The sequence below is a fragment of the Macrotis lagotis genome, chromosome 1 (assembly GCF_037893015.1).
Source record: "Macrotis lagotis isolate mMagLag1 chromosome 1, bilby.v1.9.chrom.fasta, whole genome shotgun sequence".
In the NCBI taxonomy this organism is placed as follows: domain Eukaryota; kingdom Metazoa; phylum Chordata; class Mammalia; order Peramelemorphia; family Peramelidae; genus Macrotis; species Macrotis lagotis.
The window spans coordinates 855,253,956-855,278,319 of NC_133658.1; the positions used below are offsets into that span (position 1 = coordinate 855,253,956).

The 24,364-nt window shown below is 43.7% G+C and overlaps 1 protein-coding gene across 1 annotated transcript; it reads right to left on the reverse strand.

The window, feature by feature from the left end:
- Positions 1-25: 25 nt before the first annotated feature.
- Positions 26-24,349, reverse strand: YARS1 (tyrosyl-tRNA synthetase 1). The gene is made up of 13 exons (XM_074217740.1): positions 24,037-24,349; positions 22,373-22,519; positions 22,041-22,216; positions 21,371-21,500; positions 14,305-14,385; positions 8,383-8,475; positions 7,758-7,893; positions 6,930-7,015; positions 3,874-4,009; positions 3,205-3,302; positions 1,769-1,962; positions 1,296-1,437; positions 26-980 (listed from the first exon to the last, which is right to left on the reverse strand). The coding sequence occupies exons 1-13, from the start codon at positions 24,091-24,093 to the stop codon at positions 870-872; spliced, it is 1,587 nt and encodes a 528-aa protein (XP_074073841.1). The 5' UTR covers positions 24,094-24,349; the 3' UTR covers positions 26-869.
- Between the last annotated feature and the right edge of the window lie 15 nt (positions 24,350-24,364).

Consider the following 24,364-nt stretch of genomic DNA (forward strand, 5'->3'; position numbering starts at 1 on the left):
GGGGTGCTCCGACTATTCCCATTCCTGCCAAACAGTCCACTCAAGCGCGTTCAGTCAGATACTTTATTTTTTGATTTATGATGAAGGATGATTCAGATGATGAAGTCACTTCTCACCCTCTTTAAAAAGACCCTGCCCCCTCCTGGCCATAGTATGGGGAGAGTTGGGTAGGATGAAGGGTTTCCCTGGTGTCACTTTGGGAGTCTTGGGAGGAAGACTGCAAAGGAGCTGGGAAGATGGCAGGACAAGACCAGTTTCTTTGCCTTCTCTTTTGGGGAGCTATAACATTGAACAATTATTCCTTTCCTTGCTTTCCCAAACCCGACAACTTCCTGAAAAGCTGTAATTAGCCCATTCCTGGCACTGGGCTCCAGTCAGAGGCACAGCCCCTGGAGCACAGCTGCCGGATCCCCACTGGAAAGCTGAGGAACAGATCATTTTCCAATTTGAACAATTACAGCATACTTTTATTTCCCCCCAATTACACTGAAACCAGATTTTTTGGGAAAAGTTTCTAAATCAGCTGCCAACAAAGGCAGCTAGAACTGTTGACTGCTTTGGCCACCCTTAGTGTTCCCAAGTCCTCAGAAAAGACCCTGTGGGAGGCCAGGCTCCCAGGAATGGGGGGTGGGGGTGGGGTGCAGCTGCCTATGCTTTATGGTAGGTGGCCTCCCACAGTCTCAAGCCAAGGCTTTCAGATCTATTCAAGGGGCACATACTTAGCATTGGACTTTGGAGTCTCCAGTCTGTTAGACCTGGAAGATGGGTCTCCTTGAAGGCCTAGTAGATTACAAGTGGGGAGGTAAACCAGGATGAGAGCAGCTTGGGAGAGGGAAGCAGTGGGAGGGTGGAGGCGGCCCACCTTGGGGTTAGCTGATACTCCCTCCCCTGAGAGTTTTACAAGAGACACAGCCCAGCTTGGTCATGAAGTTGGTTTGTTTCCATTGTGCAATGCATTCCGAGGAGATTTTGAAGTCAGCCTGGGGAGAACAAGAAAGGAGAAGATGATCCCACCACTAGTGCTAAGTGAAGGTGTAAAGCTCCACTACTGGCAGCTCCAAGAGTGTTGATGGTTAGCTAGGATTTTGGTGGGGCTTAAGCTCTGCTAAGGGTGTTACAAGTAAATGAGATGTTGTAAGAGAACAGGAGGCATAGGTAACATCATTGACAAATGATGCACAATAAGCACTGAGGGAGAGAGATGAAGACCCAGGCCTCTGCCCAGTGCCTCTAATCTGACCTTCAGTTCTGTCTCATAAAATGCATGGACTGAACTGGCAGGTAGCTTTTCTTACCTGCAGCTTCTCAAAGATTTTCTTTTTGGGCTTGAGCTCTTCATCAGGCTGGCCCTTTTCAAAGCCCTCCACAAACACTCGTTCTCCAGGGGCGGAGCCAGAAGGAGGGTCTAGAAGCTCCACCTGGCGGCTTGCCCCTTCCCTGGGAAGACATACAACAGCACAAGGACAAGGAAGCTTGAGAGCTGCCCTAAAGTCCTCCAGGGAAAGTCTTGTTTTAGTGGGATGCACTCAGGGACCCAAATGGGACTGTAGTCTTGGAGAACCTAGGACAGCTCAGAGATGCAAGTCTAACTTTAAATGAGCCTTCCAAATGCAGAGGTCTCTACCCTTGCCAACTAGCACACCGCTTCTGCTTGATTACAAAGTCATAAACCCACCCAGAAGATGGGTGTGCTCCTCATGCCCCCACCTTGGAGTGGAAAGCGACTGCTTGAGGGTACAGTCCTAGCTTCCCAGGAATCCTCACTTACATGGAAGCACAGAGAAGCATCCCTTGGGACTCCACGCCTCTCATTTTCTGGGGCTTCAAGTTGCAGAGGACCACCACAAGTCTGTCCTGTAGTTCTTCCTTGGGAACAAACTGAACCAGGCCACTCACTACTGTCCGGGGCTCAGGATCTCCAACATCAATCTTCTCCAGGTATAGACTGTCTGCATCTGGGTGCTGAGGAGGTAGAAATTCAAGTGAGTAATGGCCTACAAGGGGCTTGGCCCAGGCCAGATTTCCAGAGAGGAGGGACTGAGAGTGGTTCTAAAAAGAACAAAACAACTTGTTCATTAACTCAGCCCCCCAAACATCCAAGGCTAGTCTAACTTCAACTCCTCATTAGAAACAAGGCTGGATTCTGAATGTGGTCCTGGGTTTGAACCCCAGCTCTGCCCCAACTTCCCTTTGAATAACCAAAGGGAAATCATGGCCTCTGCACTGTGCTGCCTGCCTCCTGGGGCTGCCAGTCAGGCAGAGGGTTTCCAGACAGGAATCATGACTCTCCCTGGCACTGTGATGCTCAGTCTGTTTTAGAGAGGAGGAGATCTTGGGGAGGTGAAGGGTGAAGTGGCAGAAGTGGGAGCTTGGCACTCTGCTCCGGCCCTGTTTTTTGTTTTTTTTAAGGCAAAGGAGTTAAGTGGCTTGCCCAAGGCCACACAGCTAGGTAATTATTAAGTGTCTAAGACCAGATTTGAACCCAGGTACTCCAGGGCAGGTGCTTTATCCACTACTCCACCTAGCCGCCCCTCCCACCCTGTTCTGCAGAGACTGAGCTCGGAGCTCATCCTCCCTCTCCACTGTGGTGAGCCATGTGGGGTAAGATGAGCCCAGTGAAAGGAAGGAGCTCTAGTCTCTTGGCCCCAAGGACATCCAGATGCCTGGCTCAGCTGGGTTTGTGACTGGTTTCAAAAACCCCCACAAGCCCCATATCAGTCCACTAGAGGGGAGACTGACTGCTGTGACTATGAATTCAGACACTGGAGAACAAGCCAGCAGCGATGAGCTTTGTAGGAGACTTGGTTGTAATGGGAACCCAACAGGCCCCAGTTCCTCAGTTGGGCGACCATCTCTCTCTCCCTGGGACATAAGGTTCCCACCTTCCTCCCTTCTGTGGGCTGCCCTCCCCAGGCAAGAGCAAAATGACAGTTCTAGGATAATACTCTTAGCCAGTCTGGGCATGCTATTTAAGACCAAAGAACTGGATTCAGGAGATAAAATAAGCCTCCTCCCTGCTTCCCTGGCTGACTAGAGAGGCAGGTCTGACAGACACAGCCTGGCCTGGGAACCAACTCCCAGAATTCTGACTCATCCCATGGCTCCAGAGGAGGCCTTTCCTCTCTCTGTACCATTTCCTCCAGCTGGAAATAAAGCCCCTCTGGCCCTGGCTAGCCTCACCTGGCTGAAAGGAAAAACACATACCTTCTCTACACTGACCACTTTTCCCACACGGATGTCCAGCCGGGATGGGACAACCTCCTCCAGCTCTGAGTTCTTGGCACAGCTTTTGGCCACCGGCTCTGGGGATGACAACAGGATAAAGGGATCAGAAGCTCCCCCTGGAGGTTGTGAAGTCTCCCAGGGAACCCAAGGACTACCTTTAGCTTAAAATCAGGGGGACTTGAAATGTTCACGATTTCAGTTCTGTCATCTCACATGGAGCCAGGATCATGGAGGAGAAAAGAGCTTTAGATTTAGAGCCAACAGCTGTGGGGTCTAAACCCTGACTGTACCACAGTAAATGGTAACCTATGTGCTTCCTCTGTGGCCAATTCCTCCACAACTCTGGGCTTGGAATTCTTTGATCCCATGATCTGTCACCCTAAGGATGTCAATCTCTGTCCCAAGGACAACCATCACCTTTTTCAATGAAGAAGTGGGTTTCATTTGAAAGACTCGCAAAATGAGACCTATAGTGTAACTATGGTCTAGCCCAGAGGTTCTTGGCAACAATGGAGAACTGCAGCAGCCTGGGATGATTTCAAAAGCATCAAGCCCATAAAATGTAAGATGCCTCTGGACTGCTTGGGATGCTGGGGAGGGAAGCCCTAGCCTTTCTTCCTCTTCTTTGCTCAGTCTAGCCGGGCTTACTCTGTTTGGATGGGTCAGGGTAAGCAGCACTAGACAGTTTCTTCAATGCAGGAGTATTAAATCTTTCTCGAATGGGGTCCAGTAATTTGTTCAAGGCCACTTCAACGGAATTCTTCAGATCTCCAGGATGTACCACCTATCATAGGAGAAGGGAACCCAAGAAACAACAATTGGAGAGGAAACAGTGTGGACACACCACAACCTATTTAAAAAATCAACAGCACACACAAATTAAATTCAATTCTGAATCTTGTGACATCTGGACACCCTCCCCCTTTCCATCTATTATTCACTTGGAGACTGTTTATTTGTCTTACTATGTGTACTCAACAAATTGATTAAGCACCTTCTTTTACACATCCAAGACATTGGTCCCCAGGTGCTGGGGATAGAAAAACAAAATCCCCACACTCCCAGTTCTCATGGAGCCTGGGGAGGGCTGGGTGGAACAGGGACATTTCAGGAGGCTGCAGCTCAGGAATATGATATATGATATATATGTTATGATATAGCAGACAATGGCAGGGCTGTACATCCAACAATAACCTGGCATCACTTCTGAAGAGTGGATTCCAAGTAGACCCTTCCTACTGATCCTACTGAAGGCCTTCTCTAGTGTAGAGTCCTCTGAGATGGAGACAGCTCACAATTGAAAGATCAATTGTTCAGGATCAGGTTCCCACAGGCCTTTCTATGGAATTCAAATCAACAAACACTAAGCATTTCCTATGTGGCTGCTACTTGCTTGACGTGGGGAAGATGGGGGGTACACAGACAGAAATGGAAACAATGCCTGCCCTCCAAAAGTTCCCTTTTAACTGGAGTAAAGACGATTCCTGTTAATTAACATAACTCAAGGTAGAGAGTAAAGGGAGGGAAAGATCAGACAGAAAGGGTTGTAGGAAAAATAAGGCAGGCATGCCAGGAGAATGCCCAAGGATATGAGCTGAACCTGAAGAAAGAATAGGATTCTCCAAGTTAGAAATGGAAGAGGATGTTCTAGTTGAGAAAGAAAGGGAAGGGGGGATTTGCTCAGTCTGGGGCACAGCCTGCTGGAGTGAAATAGGGCTGAAGAAGCTGGAAAGACTTTAAAAGACAAACTAAGCAGAGTTTGCATAGTTTATCATAGAGAAAGTAGAGAGCCACCAGGGGAGGAAGTCTGGTGGGTGAGAAGATGCTCCAGTTGGTCAGTGAGCATTTACTGTCCGCTTACTCTGGGTTGGGGACTATAAGGGGAGGCCAAAGACAGGCTTATCCTTGAGAAGCTCATGCAGAATCTAATGAAGAAAAGAGCAAGCAAACAGGATAAATGGGAAATGATTAGCAGAAGGATGGTATTAGAATTAGGGGCAACTGAAAAGGCTTCTTGGAGGAGGATTTTGGTTGGGATTTGAAAGAAGCCAGAGAAGCCAGGAAGTGGGCATGAGGAAGGAGAACCTTTCAGGAGTGGAGCATAGGCAGGAGTTGGGAGATCTTGTTCTTGGGACAGCCAGGAGGCCAGTGTCCCCACATCAAAAGGGAGGTGGAAGGAAGACTATAAGAAGGACTGGAGAGGGAGAGAGCCTCAAAGAGACCCCAGTTGGTTTGCTGCTCAACAGAAGAGGGATGTGGTGCTAAAGTTCTGCACTAGGGCAATGACACTGTTCAGTCTTCCCTGACACCATCACGTATGAAGTATTTTAATAGCCTGCCATGAGTCTCTCCTTACTCCAAGGCTCCATCTTCCACTGAGCTAAGTAATTTTCCTAAAGCACAAAGTTTGATGATCACCTCTCTACTGAGTAAACTCTTATCACCCCCAGGATCACTGGCCTCCTGACTGTCTCCCAGACCTAGGGATACTTTCCTTCATCTCTATTTCTGGCCTCCCCTGAATCCTCTTAATTCTAGGGCCTCCCCTTGGTGATTTCCTATTTATCCTGTCTGGAGTCTGTTTGCACATAGTTATTCACATGTTGTCTCCTCCTTGAGGGTAGGTATATCTTGCCTTTCTTGGCATCTTCAGCATCCATTATCCACTACATAGTAGGCATTTTATATGGACTGGGTGGGTGGGTGGGGAACAGGGGTGTTAGAGGGAGTTCAAAGAGGATCGAGGTTTCAAAGCTCCATGACAGGGATGTCCTTAACAGAACTGTCAGTTAGCTGCATTTATGAAGGGCTGTTTATCATGGGCCAGGCTGTGAGCATACAAAGAAGGGTGGCCCCCACCCCAACCTGCTCTCAACTAGTTCCCTGTCTGATGAGGAAGACAACATGCAAATGCTGTCTAGATAAAAGAGATACTGATAGGATGAGTGAAGATCATTTCAAAGTGAAGGGAGGCCTAGGAAAGGCTGAGACATGAAGGAAGCAAAGGAGAGCGTTTCAGGCCTGGGAGAAGACAGACAGCAGGGAGGTCAGAGTCCTTGGGTCAATAAGGAAGGTGGAGAAAGAGTGGAAAGGGGCTGCTTTCATAGGCTATGGAGACTAGAAAAGATTTGGTTTTCCATCTTGGAGGTGATTGGGAATCATTAGTTGACTGAGTAGGGGGTGACATGGTCTGCCCCATGCTTTAGGCTGAACAGGAGTGGAAAGAGGCCTGCCTGAGGTAGCTAGTTCAATACTCCAAGTCTGAGGTAATGGGATATGCCCCAGGGTGCTGGCAGTCTGGGGAGAGAATGGGGCATGTTTGAGAGGTATTGAGGATGCAACAAATGACAAGACTTGACAACGGAGTGGATATGAGGGCCTAACCCCAGCAATAACAGGGAAGTCAGGATGAGGGGAAGGTTTGGTGGGAAAGAGAATGTTGAGTTTAAGATGTCTATGGGACATTCAGTTCAAGATGTTTGAAAGGGAGCTGGAGATTCGATTGGATTCAGGAAGCAGAGACAAGGATGAGGCCACAGAATGGATGGCTGCCCCACCAAATAAGACAGTCTACAGAAGAGAAAATCTTGAGAATCTCTCTCCTATAGAAGGAGAGAAGAGGACCTAGGACAATGGCCAGGCTGAAGGTCCAACCAAGGGGCAAAGTGGGGGAGAAAATCTCAGTGGGTTCCCCTGGATATTACCTGGGCTGCAAAGTCCTTTTCCAGCTCGGTGTAAGTTGTGTAGGTCTTATTGCCTCCCCACTTCTCGTCTCGAAGGATCACAAACTCTACAAAAAGGAGAAGAGGCTCACAGATAGATGCTGACCCCCCACAATGGGTTCTCAGAGCCATAAACTGCAGTTATTGATTCAGTCTGATGTGTATCACATCTTAGGCTTCTTTTGTCTCCCCAAACCTGACCCCACTCCAGGAGGGAACACAGTAACACAGCAGGGAAGCAGGAGAGATTAGTTATATTATGAGCTGATAACTTAAGACACAGGGCTGAGCAGCCCCAAGGACAGGATGGAGCAGAGGGAGAACTGAGTGTCTGGAGGTCTGGGTTGGGCTCCTGGTTTTAGCCTGTATGATTGTGGGCAGTCACTTTCCTGATGTGAACCTCAGTCTTCACTGCTGTAAAATGGGGATTCTGGCAGAAGTCAGATCATGGACACCCAAGGGCAGTATACTGCCAGAGTGCAGATGCCAATGAGGGAATTCAGTCAATGAGGTGATCCAAAATCCAGAGTTCAGGACTAGCTGAGCAGAACAGAGCAGAGGGAGAGTCACTATTTCAGGCTCACCATCACTCACAACTGGAGGACACCTCAAGGATCTTTCCGGACCAGAGAAAGGAAGGGGGCTGTTGAAGGTCCCCCACAGGTCAGAGGGAGAGGCAGGAACAGGATTGAAAGCCCAGGCCTTGGAGCTTGATCTCAGGGCTCCCTGCCCCCAGGCCTGCTCGCTCTGCTTCATGGTGCCAGAACACTGCTTTCACTGAACAGAAATGGCAATGGCAGATCTTCTCACCTGATTTGAGGGGGAAAAGCACGTGTCTGATAAAGGCCAAGACGCCGTTGTTTTCCACATTCCCTGGCTCACAGAAGGCCTTTTTCAGTTTCTTTTTCACATCCTCCTTCCGATCTAGAAGATCAATTTTGGACTCCTGTAACCCATGAGGCAGAGAGAACCTTTTGATGGATTGAAAAATGAGAATAGTCCAGCTGATTCTCAAATGAGATGTTTCCCTCACAGTCCCCCTCTACGCCCATGGACAGAGATCCTTTTTTCTCTAGCACCCGTTTTAGTGATGAGGGTGAATGTTACCAAACAGGACAGGTGGGTCAGGAGTAACAGGCTAACACATAAAACATTGCAACACTAGAGAAAAAAAGGATTAGATTATGTACTAATCACCTACCCTTTTAAAGTAAAAATGTATGTGTGTGTCTATGGTTGAGAAACAGTCACATGGATTTCCCAACCTCTAATCAGGTACTGAACGGGGGGGTTGGACTAAAAACCAATATCAAGGGTCCTTTTTACCTTTAAAATATTCAAGATTACCCAGGCTATTTTCTTTGAACTCCTCCTAGTCCCTATGGTTTTCTGCCCCAGAACTACAGCCACCACTGAGGCACAAATGAACACCCACCTCTTCTGAAGAGCTCATTTTACTGCCTGTCAATCCTGGCACCATAGGATTCATCAAGTGGATTCTCTTTGAATAGCCCAGGGTTGGGAGGTACTAGAAACAGGAACAAAACACAGGAAAAAAGAAGCAATCACCAATTCAATTGCTGGCTCAGTATAGATCACTTACCAAGCAATTATTATTTCTTCCAAGACATGATCATCTATATTCAGAGGGTAAGGGAACAACTAGGACTGTAATTAAAACCCATTAAAAAAAAAAGTGGGGGCGGAGCCAAGATGGTAGCAGGACAAGAGCCTCTCCTAGGTGCTCTCTCCAAAATATTTCAGAAATCTTTAAATTATGATTCTAACTAAATTTTCCAAAGACAAAACCCACAGGAAGATACAGTGAGGCAATTCCACATCCCAAGGTAACCTGGAAAATAGTGGGAAAACTCTTTTCCATGGGGTTAGAGGGGTGGCCCTGCCAGAGTAAAGAAATTTCAGCCTCCTGGGAACAGCCCCAGGGTGCTTGGGAACCATGGCTCCTGGCAGCAGAAGCAGTTTCCTGACCTGTACCCTAGGGAGCACAAAGAACAACTTGGAAAATCAGCAGGGAGACCTCTGCCAGAGCGAGCACAAAGCCCAGGCCATCAGCCAGTTGTGGCACTCAGTGTGCCCAGATCCAGGCTTGTGGAGCCAGCAAGCAGGAACCTCTAGGCAGCTGTGCCCTGAGTGCTCAGCCCACCGAAGGTAAGGGAGTGGAGGGAGACTTCCAAGGTCTTTCCTCTGTCCCTGGAACAGGACTCTGGGGCTCTGACCACATTCAGATCCTGATCGAACTCTAGGCCCCCCCATAGAATAGGGATTCCCACCCCCTACCCCCCAACCCTGTAGCAGAGGGGTATGCTTGTGGTCATTCACAGAGCAGGAGAGCAGTCAGAGCTTCACACACTGAGGTCCTTGTTGGGGGTGTCCCAATAAAACTCAAAAGCTCAGGAAGTACTCTCAAACCAGGCACAGATTGGGGAAATGAACAGGAAAAAAAAAAAGGAACCTGACCACTGACAAATATTTTGTCTATGATCCCAAGGAGGATCAAAATACTCAATCTGAAGATGAGGAAGTACAAGCTTCTGCATCTAAAGACAAAAAAAAAAAATAGAAGTTGGGCTCAGGCTATGACAGAGCTCAAAAAAGATTTTGAAAATCTAGTAAGGGAGATGGAAAAATTGGGAAAAGAAATGAGAGATGCAGGAAAAACATGAAAATGAAGTCAGCAGCTTAGTCAGGGAGATCCAAAAAAATGCTAAAGGAAATAACATGTTAAAACTAGCTTAGGTCAAATGGATAAATCAGATCAAAAAATTACTAAGAAGAATGCTTTAAAAAGCAGAATTGGGGGTCACTAGGTGGTGCAGTGGATAGAGCACCGGCCCTGGAGTCAGGAGTACCTGAGTTCAAATCTGACCTCAGACACTTAATAATTACCTAGCTGTGTGACTTTAGGCAAGCCCCTTAACCCCATTGCCTTGCAAAAAAAAAAAAAAAAAAACCAACTAAAAAAAAGCAGAATTAGCCAGATGGAAAAGGAAATAAGAAAGCTCTCTGAGGAAAAACAAATCCTTTAGATGTAGAATAGACCTAAAGGAAGTTGATGACTTTATGAGAAATCAAGACAATTCTTCAACACCAAAAGAATGAAAAATTAGAAGAAAATGGGAAACATCTCATCGAAAAAACAACTGAGGGGCAGCTAGGTGGCACAGTGGATAGAGCACAGGCCCTGGAGTCAGGAGTACCTGGGTTCAAATCCAGTCTCAGACACTTAATAATTACCTAGCTGTGTGGCCTTGGGCAAGCCACTTAACCCCATTTGCCTTGCAAAAAAAAAAACCCCAAAAAAAACTGACCTGGAAAACAGATTCAGGAAAGATAATTTAAAAATTATTGGAATACCTGAAAGTCATGGTCAGGAAAAGAGCCTTGACCTTATTTTAAAAGAATTCCTACAGGAAAACTGCCCAGATATCCTAGAAGCAGAGGGCAAAATAGAAATTGAGAGAATCCACTCATCTCCCATGGAAAGAGATCCAACCCCACCCCCCCAGGAATATTACAGTCAAGTTCCAGAACTTCCAAGTCAAAGAGAAAAATTACAAGCAGCCAGAAGGACACAATTCAAATATCATGGAGCTGTAGTCAGGATCAGCAACTATATTAAGGGCTCGTAGGGCTTGGAATATACTATTCCGGAAGGCAAAAGAACTTGGAATGCAACTGAGAATCAACTACCCAGCAAAACTGAACTTCCAGCAGAACAGGGGAATTTCAAATGTTCCTGCTGGAATGAACAGAGCTGAACAGAAAGTTCAAGTACAGGACTCAGGTGAAGCATAGAGAGTGGAGAAGGGTAAATTATGAGGGACTTAATGATGATGAACTCCATGTATTCCTGCATAGAAAAATGACACTGATAATACTCATATAAACCATCACATTTAGTAGAGTAGGTAGAAGGAGCTTTTATAGATGAAGCACAGGAGAGAGCTGAATTTGAAGATGTAATAGTGTAAAAATGGAGTCAATGGCTAAAAAGGAAATGTAATGGGAGAAAGAAAAAGGAGAGGTGGAATAGGCTAAGATAATTCATATAAAAGATATATTTTTTTTTGCAATGAGCTTTTGCAATGATGTGGAAGGGGGAAGGTGAAGGGGAATGAGAGAACCTTCACTCTCATCAGAAATGGCTCAGAGAGGTAATGGCATACACACTCAATAGGGTATAGATTCCTAGAGAAAAAAGGAAAGAAGGGGGGTGGGATGTGGGGTCATAGAGGAGAGGGTAGAGAATAGTCAGATATAACACATTTTCTTTTTTACTTTTTGCAAGGTGCTGGGATTGGGTGGCCTGTCCAGGACCATGGGGCTTGGGTGGTCGCTGGGTCTCTGGGGTGGTATGTGGGTTTGGGGCCTCTTGGCCCAGGGCTGGTGCTCTGTCTGCTGTGCCACTCAGCTACCCTACTGCACATTTTAGAAGAGGGACAGAGTGAAAGGCTGTGGAAAATTATTGAAGTAACTTCTGTGATGGACTTATGATAAAGAATGTGATCCACCTGAGACAGAGCTGATGGTATCAGAACACAGCCCGAAACACATTTTTTTACTCTCTCTTTCTTTTACTTTTTTTCTCATGAGGTTCTATATTTTTGTGGGGGTGGGAGTATTACGTTTACTTTAAACAAGAATATTTTAGTAATGTGTAAACAAAGTCATATTAAAACCCTCCCCCCAAAACCAATGTCATCAGACACCAACTCTCCATCCAGCAGTCTCAGGCATTTAGCATATACTACTTTAAAATTCTTAGGGGGAGGGAGGCTTCCTGCTTCCTATCAGTGTTCCCTTCAGCGACTCATATAAAACACATTTCTCCCCATAGTCAAGCAATAATAAGCAGTTTTTATGAGCCAAGCACCTGGTCTACAAAGACAAAAGGGAAACAGCTTCTGTCTTCAAGGGGTTTCCCTTCAATCATCTCTAAATACATCCAAGAGCAAGAAATCCACAAGATGAAGGTAAGGAGGGAGAAGCTCAGAGACAGATGGAATTTTGAGGACCAGAGAGGATGAAAGTCTGGTTAGATGCAATATGAGGGAAGTAGAGGGATATTTGAAGAGATTATAAGGATAGATCAGGGTCATGTTCTGTTAAATGGCCAACAGCAGTTATCCTAGAAGCAAAAGAAAATCCCTGGACATTATTAAGTAGGAAGGGAGGGAGAGGAGGACAGAGAAAGGGGGTGGGAGAAGAGAAGAATGAAGGAGGGGAAAGGGAGAGACAGGAGTAGAAAATATCAAGGTCACCTGTAAGAACAGCAAGGTGAAGAATCACTTCATTAATAGAGACTGAAGTAAACAGAATGCAGGAGATGATGTTGAGGAAGAGCAGGAAGTTTCGAGAGGAAGGCAACTATGTGGCATACTGGATAGAACATTGGTCTTGTAGTTAGGAAGGTATGAGTTCAAATTCTTTCTTAGATACTAGCTATGTGACCCTAGGCAGCTTAACCTCTCTTTGCCTCAATTTCTTCATCTCTGAAATGGTGATGATGATGATGATGATGTTTGTTCTTTATTCTCAAAGAAGACCATGACATCAGGGAAATGATACAAAGTAAATTGGATGTGAGGGGGACTGTGCTAAGTCACCAGCCTCACTTTGTCCTCCAGAGCCATCTGAGTCCAGTGGTCGGATAAGAATCAGAACTAGTGGAGATGGCCCTGGATGAGAGGCAATCAGGGTTAAGTGACTTGTCCAAGATCACACTGCTAGTAGGAGACAAGGATCTGTGGCCACATTTAAACTCAAGTCCTCCTGACTTCAGGGCTGCTCTATCCACTTCACCTCCTAATAACTGAACCTATTTTATAGGGCTGTTTTGAGAGAATGAGAAGACATTTAAGTGCTCAAAGCTCAATATAAATGCTAGCTGTGATTATTATTGTTCATTTAAAAAATTATCATTATTAAAAGAGGCAAAGGGAAAATTCATGGAGTAATGAGGTGAAGCCTTCATCTCATAAAGGGAGAAGCCTGAAGCAACCTGGGGGGTGGGGGAAGGGGGACTATGAGGAGGAGGCTCATAGAAGATGAGAGGAATCCTCAGAGTCAGTACCAGGCAGAAGCATCAACTGGACAACTGGGCAAGCGACCAGCTCTGATCAGACTGGTTGCTTCTCAACATGACCTTTTTATCTGTTCTATGGAAGCTTGAATGCAGAGAAATTGGTGAAACCCCAAAGGCACCACAGGAGCCTTGAGTTTTAGTTCATTTTAAATTGTACCACTTTGTCTTTCTATGGGTACTGGTACAGATTATGCCTGTGGCCATGGGATCAGGGCATTCATGCAGCCTAAAGGGTTTAGGTGTCCTGCCTTTGGTTACACAGTCAATAAAGGATAAGGTCAGAGCTGGGGCAGTACCCCAGGCTTTCTTGGCTCCCTGGCACCTCTCTAGCCACCAAGCTAGGCTGTCATTACCATTCTTTCTGTCTGACCCTGGTTTCTATAACTTATATAAGGCTACAAAAGACTGTTTTAGGTTTTTTTTTCCATTTACCCAAAATAACCAGCATTTCAAGGAAGAAGGAACTTCATAGCCTTATACTGACTTCCTTTCCCCCCATCCTTTCAAACAATAATCTCTTGTATTCGAACAATCCTTTACAGTTTTAAAAGTGCTTTCAGATTAATTTTCTTATATGATTTAATATTTATTTGAACAAACATTTGTCAAGTTCCTTTTCTACTCAAGGCAACTTTCAAAGCAATCTTGGAAGTAGGCAAGGTAGGTATTAGCCTCCTTTGCCAGATAACAGTCAGAGGAGCATTTCTACAATGTGTAACTTTTGCAAAATACATAATCTCACTTGAATCTCACATTAACCATGGGAAAGTGTGGGTACTAAAGGAGTCAAGCCCACTTGCCACATAAAGAAGTTGAGAGATGTGACTTGCTTAGGGTCCCATAGCTAATGTCAGAAGCAAGATTTGAACTGAGGTCTTTCTGTCTCTAAGTTCAGGCTCTTTCCAAGCTACTGACTCCAAGGTTTGAGAAGCTGCAGGATTTGCTGAAGGTCAGATAGCAAAATAGCAGCTGAGAATTAGGCCTAGAATTCAAGTCTTCTGAATTTGAAGGCAATATTCTTTCTAATACACCAAACTGTCTTTAATTAAACGTGGGCAAACTATTTCCACCTCTGGGAAATAGAAAAATGTCAACAGACTCTGATGCAGGATGGGGGGGGGGGGGAGGAGTCATTCTTTTGGGAAATAAAAATAAAGACTATCTCACAGGGTGGCCATGGCCCTGCTGCTGTAGCAATGCAGAATAAAATAAATATTCAACTGAAACCCGAGGCCCCAAACTGGGACTTACCTTTTCAGCAAAGGTAAAAATCTTCCTCTGATCAACTCCTCCAAACTGGGCATCTACTTTCAGATATTCCTCATCCAGAGCCTGTGGAGAGAAGGAGAGCACAGTTTTCTTTCTGGGAAAACAGAAATCTTCCTGAGATCTGTAAACTGTAGAAGACAACATAAGAACATTCAATTGCCTGACATACTAATCAACAAATATTATATATCTATAGATAAGAAAGACAATTTTTTAAAAAGTTTTTGCAAGGCAATGGGGTTAAGTGGCTTGCCCAAGGCCACACAGCTAGGTAATTATGAAGTGTCTGAGGTTGGATTTGAACTCAGGTACTCCTGACTCCAGGGCCGGTGCTCTATCCACTGCACCGCCCAGCTGCCCCCAAGAAAGGCAATTCTTAAGAAAGGTTAGTAGTCAATTCTGGAGGTATTTAGACCAGTTGGGTAAGTTTGGCCCACCTCTCCCAGTAGTACTTCTTGTTCACCCCAACTGAATCCAATTAATTTTAGCAGAAAATGCTTAAGGTATGGAAGGCCTATGACTTCCTGTTACCCAGAGGATAAAATGTTAACTTCAAAGTATGATATTTAAGACTTCCCATAATCTTCTGACTTCCTAGGAATGCATTTAGAAGTAATATTAAACTCAAATACAAAGGGATCCCTGCAAGTCACATAATGACACTAAAACCACAAATTATCAATACCTACCTTGTAATTTATTTTTATATGTAATTAGGAAAATTACTCAGGAAGTGTGCACATCTTTGATATTCTACAACGTGATAAGAGGACCAGCTATATGTGATAGCAATCCAGGTGACCATTGCCCACTGCTGGTGACTCACACAAACATAGATCATATCAGTAGGACAATCTAGAAAGTACTGTCAAAGATTTCAGGCACTGGGCAAAAACTGAAGCCCTTAAGTACTTGGTTCATATGGCATCTTCTTCAAATCCTACTCATTTAAGGGCAAGAGTTTCCAACAAGAAAGGCAGTTTTGGGAGATGAGGTGCTGGCTAGGAAGATGGTATTTGAATTTTTGTATTACAATTCTGAACAAAAAACATTACTTTGATCAAAGATGAATGTACTTAACAAGGGCCAGTAAGAAGATTTTTGCCTGACTTTTCAGAAAAAAAATGAAAGCTATCTATAGTCAAATAAAAAATACTTTAAATCACCATCAATTAGAGAAATGAAAATTAAAACAACTCTGAAATTTTATATCATTTCTTTCAGAGATGACAAGTGCTGGAAGGGATGAGAGGAAATAGATACATTAATGCATTATTTGTGGAATTGTGAACTGGTCCAACCATACTAGAGATCAACTTAGAAATATGCCTAAAGAACTTGAAAACTGAACATGCCTTTTAATCCAGCAATACCACTGTATCCCAAAGACATCAAAGAAAAAGGACCTATATTTATACAAAATATTTATAGCAAATCTTTTTTTGTGGTGGCAGAGAATTATAAATTGAGGGGATACTCATCAACTGGTTGTGATAGAATACTAATTTTTTTTTTAGGTTTTTGCAAGGCAAATGGGGTTAAGTGGCTTGCCCAAGGCCACACAGCTAGGTAATTATTAAATGCCTGAGGACGGATTTGAACTTAGGTACTCCTGACTCCAGAGCCAGTGCTCTATCCACTGTGCCACCTAGCCACCCCCACTAATGTTTTTTTTTGAGAAAGGATGAGAGGGATGGTTCCAAAAAAATCTGGGAAGACCTATACAAACTTATCAGAACCAGGAGATCATTACACCTACCAACAGTAGTTATTAGATACTGTAAAAAAACTTAGTTATTCTGACCAGGACAATAATCCAAGCAATTTGGAAGGACTAATGATGATGCTATATATCCACTTCTAGAGAGAATTGGATGATAATAAAATGTGAGTGCAAATTAAAATGTGATTTTTCTTACTTTATTTTTCTTGCTTTCCTTTGGTGACATAGCTAATATGGAAATGTTTTTACCTATATAATGGGTATCATATTCCTTGCCTTCTTATTCTTAGTGTTTGGGGAAAGGGCTAAAGAAAGGGAGAGTTTGGAACTCAGATTTCTTTAAAAGGACTAAATAGTTTAAGAAAAAAGAATACAAGTATTATAAATATAATCAACAGCCTAAAGACATTCAGCAAGGTCTCTTAGAGGTACTCTAAGAGCAGTTATAAAACAGGAAGATTAGCAGTAAGAGTCACAAAATCCAAGAAAAGAGCCAGTTATAAAGATTCATGGTCTTACATGTTTACATAAATGAATAAAAAACATTTAATAAAGCTTACTATGGACCAAGCAAAGCGTTAAGTACAAGGGATGAAAATACAAACGACAGTCCCTCTCTTCAAGGAGCTTACATTCTGGTAGAGGGAGGCTGTTGTAACAGGGTTTGAAGAAACTATATAGTGCCTCATATGTATCTATGCTGGCTCCACAAGGCATAAATTATAGCCAATAAGCAAGGTAAACAAGAATTCTGAAGTCAAAGGTTCAAATTTATCCACATAGGCATTCCTGAGACTTGGTCACATGAATTTTGTAACTATATTTTGACTCTGGATAGGTACACCATATTTCTTGCCTACTAAAAACACCAATACTTATGTGAGAAAATCAGGAAACAAGAGTCAAAAGGAGGAATACCTGGAGAAGCATTTGGAAAGATCAATAGGGTGGAGGCAGAAGTAACAGCATAAACAAAAAATTTATTATAAACCACTTGGTTAGAAATAAAAACAAAATGAGGAGAAATATATCACAAGTCTGACTTGGGAGTCACAATGAAGAAGTGGTGGGGAAATTAAACCTGGCCAATTGCTAAAACTCTTTTTGACCAAAGCAGATTAACTAATAATCTGAATTGTCTCGATAATTCCATCCTTGGAAAGGTGGAAAAAGCAGTAAGAGAAACCATTATCTTGAATACAAAAGTCTTATCAACAAGGAAGGACTAGTTGCTGGGATGGAAGATTGGGAAACGTGAGGGAAGTGATTATTTTTGGTTTTAGTTGTTTTTTTTTTGTTTTTTTTTGCAAGGCAATGGGGTTAAGTGGCTTGCCCAAAGCCACACAGCTAGGTAATTATTATTAAGTGTCTGAGGCCTGATTTGAACTCAGGTACTCCTGACTCCGGGGCCAGTGCTATATCCACTGTGCCACCTAGCTGCCCTGGGGAAGTGATTATTGTATCTTTGAATTTCTGATAGTAGAGTCTGACAACCAGCATAGGTTTTTAGAAGGACAGATTTCAAAAGGCATAGAAAAAGTAATGGATAGGACTAAAATTTTAGAAGGGAAGTCAGGCTAAAAGAGATGGAAAACTGATATGAAGCAAGTCAGAAGAAATAAAGAGAAATGATTTCAATGAGGGGAATGGGAATTTTTCTCAAGAGATTGAGATGGATACACAGGGAATTTGTGGAGACAAAAGATGCATACAAGGAGAGAGGGTAGTTGATAACATATAAATACAAAAGTGTAACAGTCCGAGAAAAGTGTCAATAATGTTCAAATTCAGAACAAACTGCACTGTGGAGGAATGTTAAAAACTGAAACATTTTAAAGCTACATTGGGGAAACAACGATTAAAGAAGTCAAAGGAGCAGTGCTCTGGGTGGACAGGCCCTTGTGCTCACTCATCTCCTGCTCTATTCCTTCTCCTCTCAGACTTTTGGAAACCCTCAATTCTTCAAAGCTTAGTTCAGTACAACTACCTTGATTATTCTCCTGAAAATATCATCTGTATACATACCCTTTACATATTTTATTCCCTTTACCTTATGGCAGAATGAAGGCATGGGCTGTGTCTCATGTAGTCTTTATCTTGCCAGGTTTCAGCAAAGTCTTGCACATAAAATGCATTAATGTTTCTAGGATTGGGTTGGAGAAAGAACAGGGAGGAACAGGCAGAATAGCCAGGTTTTCTCTGCCAGGTAGAATGATTTTTGCATTGGTAAAGGTAGAACTAAAATGACTAATAAGCAATTGATACCCAAGATTACGTAGAGAGATAGTAAGAGAACACCTAATTGCTGTTGATGAGTTCAAGTCATTAGACCCGGATGAACTACATCCTTGGGTAAGAATCTACAGATGTAATTGCTGAGCCAGTCAGTGATCTACTTTGAAAATCAAGGAGAACAGAAGACTGCAGGTTTAGAGAAGCACAAATGTCCTGATTTTTCAAGAGGCAAGAGGATAGAATTCACTAGAAAGTCTGACTTCAATTCCTGGCAAGACTCTGAGATGTATTTTTGTCATTGATGAGGCAAAGACTGTAGTCAAGCATTTGACAAAGTCTTGTGAAAAAGAGGAAGAGAAATGGGCTAGAGAGATAATATATAATCAGGGGATTCTGGGAAGAGTCAAATTAACTGATGTCACTTTATAAGGAAGTCTCTAAGAGAGATGCCCCAAGGTTCTGAACTTTGCTTTGTTAGTGAAGACTTTTAAGGTAGAGATGACATGCTTATTCAACTTACAGAAGAGACAGCTACAACACTGTATGCCTAGAATCAGGATTCAAAAATCTCTACAGGCTTAAAAAAAAAGGCAAAATTAAATAAAATTAATGTTATATCTTAAACTTGTTCTAAAAATTATCTCCACAAGTATGAGAAGGGAGACAATAGCTAAGCAATGGCTCATCTGAAAGATTTCATGGGATTAGAAATTTATAGCTGGAAGTGACTTTTAAAAGTCATGAAATATTATCAAATGAGATAATATTTATAAAAGTGCTTAACAGAGGATCTGGCATTTAGTAGACACTCTAAATAAATGCTTATTCCCTTCCCCTTCATCCAATCCCCTCATTTTACCCTTGAGGTCATTAAGGCCCAATGAGGGGCAGAGATCTGTCAAGGACTGGGGCCAGGGCCTTGAGTTCCAAATCCAGTGTTCTTTCTATTTTGTGAAGTTTTTAGTCAACAGTTGAGTTTAAATGAGCCAACTATATGGCAGCAAAAAAGAAGACTGCTGTGTTATGATGCATTAAGAAGGTAAACAATAGCCTTGGGTCAGGATCATGAAATTTAGTTCCAGGGGCCATATTTTGGGAAGTACATCCATCAGGGCACTTGGGCTAGTGAAGGGTCTCTCCAGATCAGGACCTGTGAAGATCATCTCAAGTGACTGGGGATTTTTAGTCAGAAGGCAGGCCTGGGGTGAGATAGTAAATCTGCCTTTACATACATCTCAGACCAGCTCTCATAAGAGGAGTTACACTTACTCTTCTTGGCCTTTAGAGGGCAGACCTGGGGCCAATGGCTAGATGTTGTGAAGAGATAAATTTAGCCTGGAAGAAAAACGTTCTAGTAATTAAATCAACTAATTCAAAAGTAAAGTGTTCTGTTGTGGGAAGAGGTAAGTATATCCATCTTCACTGGGGTCTTTATGTCTACTGAAGAATCTTTTAGCTCTTGGATTCTGAGCCCTCCTTTCCAGATTTATTTCTTATCACTTTCCTTTATATACTTTTTCATCTTTCCATAATTCAATCGATAAGTGTTTACTGGGTGGCTAGGTTGCACAGTAGATAGAGCAATGGCCCTGGAGTCAGGAGGACCTGAGTTCAAATCCGACCTCAGACACTTAATAATAACCTAGCCATATGACCTTGGGCAAGTCACTTAACCCCACTGCCTTTCCAAAAATTTTTTTTTACTAAGCACCTACTTTATGCCAAAGTGAACTAAAAACTGGGACACAATCAACAGTCTTTACATTCAAGCCTTACTGGGGGAGGGAGGGAAGGGGGAGGGGGGAGAGAGAGAGAGGAGAGGGGTATACACAAATAATCTCAGTATATACAAAATAAATACAAGATAATTTTGGGGGGGATGGGGTGGGTTGGGAAGGGAAGACTGTAGCAGCTCAGCGGACAGAAAAGACATTGAGAAAGAAGCCGGGGGGGGGGGGGGGGGGGGGGGCGGCGGCTAGGTGGTTCAGTAGATAGAGCACTGGCCTTAGAGTCAGGAATACTTGAGTTCAAATCCAGCCTCAGACACTTAATAATTACCTAGCCGTGTGGCCTTGGGCAAGCCACTTAACCCCAATTGCCTCGATAAAAGCTAAAAAAAAAAAAAAGTGAGAAAGAAGCAGGGCAAGAGCTGAGGTATAAAAGAAATGAAAGATTCTAACAGCCCTGAATGAGAAGGGAATGCATCACAAGGAAGCAGGGGGCAGAGAAGAGGTATACAGTTAGAATATTATTATGAAAGGAACAGTCTGGTCAGACTGTATAGTAGGGGAAGGTGAGGAATGTATAATAGGCTGGAAAGAAAGATTGGGGTCAAGTTTTAAAGAACATTTACATTAGAAGAACTGGAATTTAAGAATATCTTAAAAGACCAAGCTGTGCTAAACAATACAATGAATTTTTTTAATTCATAAAGCAAAGAAAATTGAAATAAGATGAACATTTTTATTTCCATGTAAAATTATAATAAGATTCTTGTCAACTGATATGCTTGGACCTTCTAGTGTGAATATCTTACATGAATGGTGTTCAAATGGTATTAACAAGAAGCAGCAGATAAAACCTGATAGCCTGGGGTCAGACATTAGAGCAGTTCACAAAATCCAGCTGCCTACAGTAGGATTTTATGTGGACTCTTGTGGGTTTACTAAATTCTTTAGTAAACTGCTGAAAGCTCTCACTAAAATGGCAAGTCAAAATATATTGTCTATTGTTTCAAAAAAAAATTTAAAAATAAGGTTGGACAGCCCTGCTCTAGAGCACTGTGAAATCCTAGATTAAGTGGCACGGGTTTCCAAGTGCAGGCATGTGTCAAGTTACTGAAGGATTTTTTAAAATTTTTTTATATTTTTTTTTAGGTTTTTGCAAGGCAAATGGGGTTAAGTGGCTTGCCCAAGGCCACATGGCTAGGTGAGTATTAAGTGTCTGAGGCCGGATTTGAACTCAGGTACTCCTGACTCCAGGGCTGGTGCCCTATCCACTGCGCCAACTAGCTGCCCCTGCTGAAGGATTTTCACTGAGAAAGCAGTGTTTTAAGAAAATAATCTGGCAACCCACTACATCTTTAAGTACCTGTAGTCCTGGGTAGAGTAGACCACTCAACAAAGGGTGTTCCACCTGTTTCACTACTTCAGCCCCAGCTTTCTTTGCATCATGTTGGGTAACTACCGAGGAGAGTCTGTAAACATCCAGTGTATATTCTCTGGGAAGGAATAGAAAAGATATGAAGATCAAAAGAGATATCTCATCCTTGATTTCTCCTTCTAAGCTATGATATAACTAGGTCTAGGAAAAACCCTCTACGAAATAATCTCCTTTTCCTGAATCTCAGAACATGATCATTCCCAAAATATTCTATGTCCTTTAATGGGATCATAGACTTGAGGCCAGTCACAGCATAAGCTGCTATGCAATCTGCTGCTTTGTTATATCAGTTTTACAACATGTTTCTTAACCACAGCTTGGAAAAAAAAAAGATCAAGTCTAAAACAAACCAAGGCTTAGGCATAAAGGAGTTATCAAAAACAAATACACATAGGCATAAGGGAACTATTGGGTAGGTGAAGGAAGGGCTGATATTGTTTGTGGGTTAACAGTTTCAAAAAATCCAGCAATAAAGTATCTGCTAACCCTATACTTAAAGAGCCTCTAGGCTCCACAGACCCATAATTAAACTAAGAGATCATTGCAATAAAGAGGCAAATGGATAGGTGGGGTGAGGATTAAAGGTTGGAACACTCACTTGCTGAGTTGGTAATCAGTGCCTTTGACAAATTTTAGCTTCTCTAAGGAAACCCCAATACTCTCCAGCATGGCTTTGATCACATGTTCATAGTAGGAGGTCCGGAGTTCCAGGAGTTCCCATGGAGCCTTCATATTGTCCAGGTATGCATGAAGATCAGCAAAGAGAATTGTTACCTAGAGAGAAGAAAACAAAAAAGAAATATGGCTGAGATGTTCCCCTATGTCAAATATTCTTTAGTTTATTTCCTATCACAACACCATTTAGAAGATTTTCTCATCTCTTGGCCAATCCCAAAGCCCAAAGCCTTGGTCAGGGATGACTGTTCTCACCTCACATCCTGCTTTCAGGAAGTCAGCGATCTTTGACATTGGCACAAAATAAGCCACATGTGGCTTGCCTGTGGTTGCAGTGCCCCAGTATACTTTCAATTCCCTCTCCTTCAGGATCTCCTTCAGTTTTTCTTCACCAAGAACCTCCTATTATGAAAGAAGAAATTGGTGAGGGCCAGTTTCTTCCCCAGTGTGGGGAAGACATGAAGCTCTGCCAGTTTAGTAAGGATGAACTTGGCGGGGGGTGGTGGTGGTGGTGAGGGAGGTTAAGTGAGGGACAGTGTTGACCGCTCAGGGTAGATGTGGCACAGTGCTGATAGCTCAGTAAAGGGGATGGTGGGTAGGGTGACAGAAGGGTACCAAAAATGTCCACTGGGGCAGCTAGGTGGGGCACAGGATAGAGCACTGGCTCTGGAGTCAGGAGGATTGAGTTCAAATCTAGCCTTACACCCTTAATAATTAACCTGTGTGGTCTTGGATAAGTTACTGAACCCAACTACCTAGCAAAAACTAAAAAAAAAATCAATAGGACATCACAATGGGAAAGGAACTTATGGGTACTAAGAGGGGCACAGAACCCTCATTTGCTGATGGGAAGGGAAGTGAGCTTGAATTCAGCCTCTGCTACTTGCTCATTAACTGGACTTTAGACAAGTCCCTTCAACCTTTCTAGGCTTTAGTGTTCTCATCTGTAAAATAAGATTCGATTTGAGGACTCTTAAAATCCTTTCAGTTTGGGGGTGGCTAGGTGGCGCAGAGGATAAAGCACCGGCCCTAGAGTCAGGAGTACCTGGGTTCAAATCCAGTCTCAGACACTTAATTACCTAGCTGTGTGGCCTTGGGCAAGCCACTTAACCCCATTGCCTAGCAAAAAACCTAAAAAAAAATTCTTTCAGTTCTGCTAAGTGAGATGAGCACAATCAGAAAAATACTGTGTACACCCTAACAGCAACATGGGGGTGATGATCAACCTCGATGGACTCGCTCATTCCATCAATGCAACAACCAGGGACAATTTGGGGCTGTCTGCAATGGAGAATACCATCTGTATCCAGAGAAAGAACTGTGGAGTTTGAACAAAGACCAAGGACCTTTAATTTAGAAAAAAAACCTGCTATCTTATTGTTTGATCTTGCTCTCTGTTATAGTTTATGTTTCTTCCTGAAGGATATGATTTCTCTCTCATCACATTCAATTTGGATCAATGTATACCATGGAAACAATGCAAAGGTTGGCAAATTGCCTTCTGTGGGGCGGGGAGTAAGATTAAGGGAAAAATTGTAAAACTTAAAAACCCCAACACATATCAATGACTTCTCTCATCACATTCAACTGGGATCAATGCATACTATGGAAACAATGTAAAGACTGACAAATTGCCTTCGGAGGGGAAGCAAGAATGGGGGGAAAAGGGTAAGACTCAAAATAAATAAAATCTTTAAAAAAAAAAGCCTTTCAGATCTAGATCTGTACCCGATGCAAGAGGATGGAAAGGCCATCCCCAACCCCACCTTCCCCGGGGAGTCTCAGCCGAATAGCCTGGGGGAGGGACGTGAGGGGATGGTGGGGACCCCCCCCCCCGGGAAGGAAGGAAATAAGCGTTAAAAGAGGCAGGAGGGCGCGGATGAGCAATCTCGGGGGGAGGGTCGCGTGCCCGGCGCTACCTGCAGGTTGCGGGTGATGAGATGCAGCTTCTCCTCCGGGGTCGGTGCGTCCCCCATAGTGGAGTCCGCCGCGGGCCGGGGGGTGGTGGGAGCCCCGCCTCCTGCCTCCTGGCGCCCCTTCCCCAAGCTAAGCCGGCGCAGCGGCGCGAGCCCCGGTCACGTGCAACCCTCGCCGGGTTGCATCATCCGGGTTTCCGGACCATCTCGCGTGGTTTGGGACCGTGCTTCCGGCTCCGACGCGAGGCAGGCCAGAGCGGCCGAAACCGGAGCACGTCGAGAATCCGTTTCCCGACTCTCCTCGCAAGCCTGGCGAAGAGCGGAGGCGGAG

What these genes read in the sequence shown, in the direction of transcription:
- YARS1 (XM_074217740.1), bottom strand. Translation starts at nt 24,093, where the DNA reads ATGGGGGACGCACCGACCCCGGAGGAGAAGCTGCATCTCATCACCCGC. An exon ending in TCATCACCCGCAACCTGCAG is followed by an intron (nt 22,520 to 24,036) that starts GTAGCGCCGGGC and finishes CTTTCATAATAG; the next exon opens with GAGGTTCTTGGTGAAGAAAA. An exon ending in AAATCTTTGAGAAGCTGCAG is followed by an intron (nt 981 to 1,295) that starts GTAAGAAAAGCT and finishes TGTTCTCCCCAG; the next exon opens with GCTGACTTCAAAATCTCCTC.